General features: G+C 42.1%; 1 protein-coding gene across 2 annotated transcripts in view; it reads left to right on the top strand.

Moving 5' to 3' along the window:
* Positions 1–3,427: 3,427 nt before the first annotated feature.
* Positions 3,428–6,905, top strand: part of cdh4 (cadherin 4, type 1, R-cadherin (retinal)) — a 253,674-nt gene continuing 250,196 nt past the window's right edge. For both annotated transcript variants that reach the window (XM_050038978.1, XM_050038977.1), the window contains exons 1-2: positions 3,428–3,609; positions 4,797–4,908. In XM_050038978.1, the coding sequence (XP_049894935.1) occupies positions 3,556–3,609; positions 4,797–4,908 (166 nt within the window). In that variant the 5' untranslated portion in view covers positions 3,428–3,555. The remainder of the gene's footprint in view (positions 3,610–4,796; positions 4,909–6,905) is intronic.

The raw sequence follows: 6,905 nt of genomic DNA, 5'->3' as shown, positions 1-6,905 counted from the left end.
ACAGCCTGTCATTTAAATCAGCCCTTAGTTATGTGAAAGTTTAAGCCCTAATTAAATGTAAATGGTGAGTTAAATAAAAATTAATCTCCCGTTAATTCAGTTATCATGAATGATTAAGTTATCTATAGAGACCAAAACCTTTTATATACCAGGTTGTAAACATGTTTTTCTCTGCTATAAGTAAGGCATTTTAACATGGGGGTCTAAGGGGACTGACTTGCTTCTGGAGCCAGCCTCAAGTGGCTGTTCGTGGAACTGCAGTTTTTGGCACTTCTTTGTTGCCTTCATTTTTCAGCCCTGGAGGTTGACACTTGGTCACAACCAATAGAAATCTGTAATTCACAGCCTCTTCCTTGATTAAGTGGAATGTGACACAGCCATAACAGTGAGATACATCACTACCATCGGTTTATGTGCAAGCCTCACACAAACAGTGGCTGTGGGATAAAGCTTACCAACAGGTCTATCATTCATTCATTCATTTTCCATAACAGCTTATCCTGTTAGGGGTCACAGGAGGGCTGGAGCCTATCCCAGCTGACACTGGGCGAGATGCGGCGTACACCCTGGCCAGGTCACCAGACTATCACAGGGCTGACACATAGAGACAGACAACCATCCACACTCACATTCACACCTACAGACAGTTCAGAGTCACCAATTAACCTGCATGTCTTTTGACTGTGGGAGGAAGCAGGAGAAAACCCACGCTGACATGGGGAGACCATGCAAACACACAGAAGGGCTCCCACACTCTGCAATTTGATTCCCACACCCCAGGTTCAAATCAGGAACCCTCTTGCCGTGATGCAACAATGCTAACTATCATCATGATGAAAATTAATCTTTACTAACTTAAAGGTCTAGTGTGCAGGATTTAGTGATGTCTAGCTGTGACTTTGCAATACTGAGACTCTTGCGTGCCAAGTGTGAAGAAGAACTACAGTAGTCAGCACAAAAAATGGAAATTAGTTTAGTTTGTCTGTTCTGAGCTACTGTAGAAACAACTTGGTGAACTCCATAGGAAAGGACTGGCTCCATACAAAGATATAAACGGCTCATTCTAAGGTAACAAAAACACAACAGTTCCTAGTTTCAGGTAATTATAAACTTATGAAACATAGTTATGAATAATATATTCCATTTCTGTCAATAGATGCCCCTACATCCTGCACACCGGACCTTCAAATGTCTTCCATTTTATTATTATTGGTATCAGACCCAAGTGATCGAGCACTGGTTGGCCCTAATTTATACAAGCAGGATTGTTAAATTTCCAATAAGCCCTTACAAATTTTGTGCCTTGGTGATAAATGAAATACAAAAAAATGTGCTGTTGCAAATCAGTTATCAAAACAAATTTTTTAAATGGAAGTATTGTCACTTAATGATTTTGCTTGTGGCTTCAAACCAAGCCAAAAACAGAGAGAATCGGGAAATGCTTGAGAGTAACTTGCAGTATAACTCTTCACAAATGACTGCACTAGCAGAAAAGGAAAGTAGAATTTGTCGGGGTATAGTCTATGGTAAGGTGTTCTTACAGTAATGTCTCTCCCCCTATAAAAAGAGAACTGGGACCCATTTTGTAAGATTTGTTTAATAATTCAGCACGGCCTTAAACCAATTCACTTCAAGTGCCCAGATGGTATTTTTATTAGGCAAATGCTCGATACTTGAGAGGAATAATTTACTCGAGTTCCGAAACTGGCAGGGTACCTTCGAGCTGCGTGGAATTTACTGAGCAGAGAATCGCTCGGGCCGTTCTTCAGGGTACTAATTCAGCAAAACAATAATTTCATGAGTATCACTGTGTGTGTGCTCGAGAGGCAGACGGTGGGTGGGTGGGACATCCGGCCAGGGTCACTTCATGCACTGTACTCTGTTGTTACTAATTAGGTGTAAAGTTAAAACAGCATATGCATGGCCTTATCTAACTGCTGAATGCTGAAAAATATGGTAGCACTGCTGGCAAGAGTATTTTTCATGAGGACGTGCCATATTCAGCATTTTCTTACTAGAACTGAGAGCTCTCTTCCTTCCTAACCCTCCTTCCTGTCAGCAGCTGCTCCCACGTAAGGAAGCGACAGTGACTGATATGAAGACGTGACGTTATTAGAGCCATTGTTTATTGTACAAGGCGTGATTTTTTAAATCCTTGTCAAACAGTCCCTCTGCCAAGCTTTTCCAGTGTATAATAAAAGCAAAAGCATATTGTCCTGAAGGGAGATGAGTGGAGTGTATTTCTGATATCTCTGACCTTAAAAAAAAAAAATCCTGCCCCCTGGACTGAAACACCCACTGAGCTGTAGTCAACTAGATTAGGAGTACTTCTTAATTATCAGCCTCAAGCAGTTTATTTTGAAGATAGCGTTTAAAGGAAAGAAAAAAGAGTTCAGAGACAGTTTTTCAATATTGTAGGAGTTAGTGGTGAAAATAAAGCAGCAGAGTGAATGGCAGTGACAGCGGCAGACACTGGGCTGTGGTGATTGACACTGCAATACTGTCCTATTCCTTTTGATGGGATTAAATTGTCATGACCTCTCAGATATGGAAATTGAGCCACTGATCTCAAGCTTTGGAAATGTCAACATTATTAAATTGTGAGACCAGTTAAAGGCACAGTTCGCACTTTTCCCAGGCTGTAAACTTTAAATTTTCCAGACTACTTTTCCTGAGTTTAAATACTCATAAGTCTCAAATTGTGTTTTTCTATAAATAACCAAAAATCTGCAAAAATGGGGCAAGATATTTAATCCTGCTTCCACATGCTTCTCTGCAGCAGAGTGATAGGCATTAAGATAGGGGCAGGAAAGTCCTCGCATATCACAATAAATGGAATGATCCCACATCAGAAAGAATTACTCTCACCTGTTTTATTATAAAGATATGAAGACCGAATAATGGACCAAATGATTTGGCAAAATGGACACATTCCCCGCAGATCATCACACAGGCTACTGATTCGTTGGACTTTATTTCATTTGAACCTTACATTCTTATCCTGCAGTGGTCTATCATTGCAGCTTTAATAAAAAGCTAATAACTCGGCAGCTCTTGCCGTACTTATTCCGTGGATCAGGGGTAGAGGGGGTAACTGGGGTGTGAAATAGACTCCAGTTAGCTGATGGACACATGAAAAGACTCGGATGGTTGGTTGTCACTCACACCGCCGGACCCGCCTTTGCTCCATCTGAAGTGAAAATATGAATCTAAATAGCCTGGAAAATGCATTTTTCTCCCAATAGTTCCCAGAAGTGTACGGGGGCATCATCACAGGGAGTCATTTGAAGCGCAGATAGTGCACACTGCCATGCCTGCTCCTCCGTGCGGTAGGAGGGGTTGTAGTGACGCTGTTATCCAATGGGCACCGGCTTCCTCCGGACTGAGCGCAGCACCTCTGTCTCAGCGGCACTTTTGCGCCAGACAAGTGGGGACGGCCGTTCACTCAGCACCCGAGAAGAAGAAACAGGGCTCCGGGAATTACTGAGGTGTATTTGGCGAAGAAGACTCATCTCTTTCCCCCTTTTTTCCCTCCTTACACGCGATTTTGCAAAGATGAACGTTGGCTGCGTCATCCTGGCGTGCACCTTACTTGTGGGCGCATCCTCGGTAAGATGAGTTCATTTCTACACGTCTTTTCGGCTAACAGTACAGTGGAAGTGCTGCACTGCTGTAGTGCTTTACTTGGGCTTTGCAGCGCGCTGCATGAGCCCATGAAAGTGGCTGTGAGAGGCTCACTTTCCCCCGCAGCGTTGCGCTAAAGGCAACATGATGCGTGTAATCGAGCTTAATACGGCGACGTTTAAGGTCAGGAGAAATATTTTTGTCTAAGTGTGGTGGGAAAAAAAGTCACTGACAACTCTGTACACCAGCCTCCCCATCCTCTCGCCTAAATAAACTGCAGTGCATTATTGCAGAGGACAGTGGTTTCTGTAGGGGCTTCTCGTTCTGTTGGCTGCGATCAACTTGGTTTACGCACGTTTACGCACTGTCATTTCTCCCTTTCCACATTTTTTTGGTTAAAGGCTCAGTTGACGACTTGGTTATTTGGTCTACTGCTTATTTAGGAATAATGATTTAACGAACAAATCAACAATGATGAAGAGCATACCCTACTTTATTTCCAAACTTAGGCAAATGATGCTCTAAAAGCAGTTTTATTTCCCAAACGTCTACAGTAGTAGTTTGTTGAGCTTTATTGATGTGCAGTCAGGGAAATGCTGAGTTGCCTGCATAATGCAACAAAGTGCAACATATTTCCTTCACAAAATCATAAACAGATGTGATGAATTAGGTGTGTCGCTGTAAGTGCATTCTGTGGAGAATGAAATGCCTGCTGGAAGAGCTCTGTGCCTGCTGCAACTATGCTTTTATATCAGCAGTATAATTTAATGCATTTGGCTTTTTTCTCTTTGCTCTTTTTCCATACATGCACACACACACTGTGCGCTCTCTCTCACACTCCAGTCAGCATGCAGTATGGATGTTTAGGTTAAACATTTCCTGCAAGGCTAGCCACAGTCATCATCTTTATAATGGTTGTCATTGACGTCATTATCATTTTTATTTCATTCAACATGTGACGATCATCACGGTAACATCTGTAATGGTAGTGATGATTATTATGACACACTGTCCAAGTGTGGCATGCTGTCGTCTAAAGCAAATCACTCACTGTATCCTGAGAGACTGTGAGGCTCAATATCAGTCTGAAAAGGCTGTGAGATCAGCTTGTGACCCCATGGCTGCAAGTCAATTTGCCAATGCTTAACAGCCCGTCTTGTTTTATTCCTCAGGGGAGTAAGGCAGGCCAGCCCCTCAAACCCCCGTGCAGACCAGGCTTCTCCCAGAACTTCTACACAGTGATTGTCTCTAGAGACGTACTGCACGGCCAGAGCATTCTCAAAGGTAAGCCCGCCACTTGCTGGTTCTCATTTATTGACTGATGATATTTTCTCTCCTGTGCCCAGATGTGTCCCCCAACCTTGTAGTTTGATTGAGTGAGTAAGTGTGTGTCTACATGTCTGCGTGTGTGTGTGTGTGGTGGGACATATATTATGGTGCGTGGCTCTCCATCACTCCTAAAGAAGGTCAGAACACACTCTGGTTGCTGCTGTGCAACATGAGCAGCTTCTCTTGAGCACAGACATGCAAATGTTCAGGCAAGTTGTTGTGAAGCTTAGGGTGAGAAAAATCTTGGGATGTGATTAAACATGACACAATGCATTCTGTTCAGGAGTTGTTATTTGCTATGGAGTTTCATTCATGAATGAACACCTAAATTACACTGATTGCAGTTAAAAAAAAAAAGAATCTCCTTTTTTTTGATTGACTAAGCAGCAGGCTGACAAAGCAGACTAATTTAAATGGCTCGTTCCCTACTCTGCATGTTTGCAGATGGAAGCCCAAAACTTTTATTTTATTCCCACAGTGCAAGCCCTTTTTATTCTTTCTTTTTTTTTTGCGGAGAAATTCAATTCTGTTTTCATTCGCTCCATTTCTTTTCAGAGCAGGCAGTGTACTGAATCTAGTGTGAGGTTCATCTCCTGCCATTTGAAATTATGCTGTGGTTTCTTCAGCGTGTCTCTTCTATTTGCTGGTGAATCTTTGCCATAATGGAAAAAATCCTTCTCATTCGTGTCCTAGGGTCCCAATTTGCATAATGAGCAGACAAACAAAACCTTTGATGTTAAAGGTCCAGTGTGTAGGGTTTAGGGGGATATATTGGCAGAAATGGAATATAATATGAAAAGCATGTTTCCTTTAGTTTATAATCACCTGAAAATAAGAATCGTCATGTTTTTGTTATCTTAGAATGAGCCGTTTACATTTACATAGAGAGTGGGTCCTCTTCCATGGAGATGGCCATATTGCATTGCTATGTTTCTAGCCCAGAATGGACAAACCAAGCACTGCCATTTGCATTTTTTGCCTTGACCACTTTAATTAGCAGCCTCTTTGCAACGAGCAGAACAGCATCAGAAAAACACCAAATTTTAACGTGAAACTGTTTAATTTTGTGTTTGTGCCACTTTAAGTCACCGGGTCCGTTTGTTTTGGAGAGGAAGAGACCTCTGTGGATAATTCAGCTCCCGGTAAAAACCTCCTGAAAGTCTGGATCTTAAGTTATGAGAGAAAAAAGGTGAGCACACCTTAGCAGATGCTGGGTTAGCAGCCCCTCGGCGACAAGACCAAACGGCATTGGTAAAACACAGAATTTTACACTGATTTCTACTTGTTTAATCCTCGGGTCTGTTTGTTTTTAAGAGGAAGAGACCTCTGCGGAAAATTTGGCACCTGGTAAAAACCTCCTGAACAATGAACACTGAAGAAATATTAAGTTTAGTTCATGCTTCGCCCATTGGAGAAGTTTCACCTGGTTGTGATCTGTATCATCAGAGATAGATGCCACTAAATCCTACACGCTGCGCCTTTAACTGGATGTGCTTCTCTAACATGTTATATCTAAAGCTCCACACTACAATGAAGAAATTGCCCCCAAGATAAGGAGTGCTCCAGCATTTTTCATATTTTCATATCCACACTGTGGAGTTCTAAGATAAAAGGTGGAGGGACTTGGTTTTATTAATATGGGCCTAATATTTAGGTTGTTCCACACTTACTCCCATTTCTTCCCTCTAACCTATTCTACACTGTTACTCATACTTGTGGGCAACATCTCAACAACAGTGTACAATAAGCTCAGCTCTCTCCTGACACTTTGCCTTTATGGCCAAATATTTGTCTATTATTATGTGAAACACTGTTTGCCAGGAGGAAATGGCATTCTCATTGTAACAGCTGTTTGAGTATTTTCCAGGCTGCAAGCGAAACAATTGACTTATTCTGGAGGTTATTTTGTTATTTAGGAGGCTGACAAGGACAGTGTAGGCGGTCAGTGGGGA

The sequence above is a fragment of the Epinephelus moara genome, chromosome 24, assembly GCF_006386435.1.
Source record: "Epinephelus moara isolate mb chromosome 24, YSFRI_EMoa_1.0, whole genome shotgun sequence".
Taxonomy (NCBI): domain Eukaryota; kingdom Metazoa; phylum Chordata; class Actinopteri; order Perciformes; family Serranidae; genus Epinephelus; species Epinephelus moara.
This window is presented reverse-complemented; position numbering and strand designations above follow the sequence as displayed.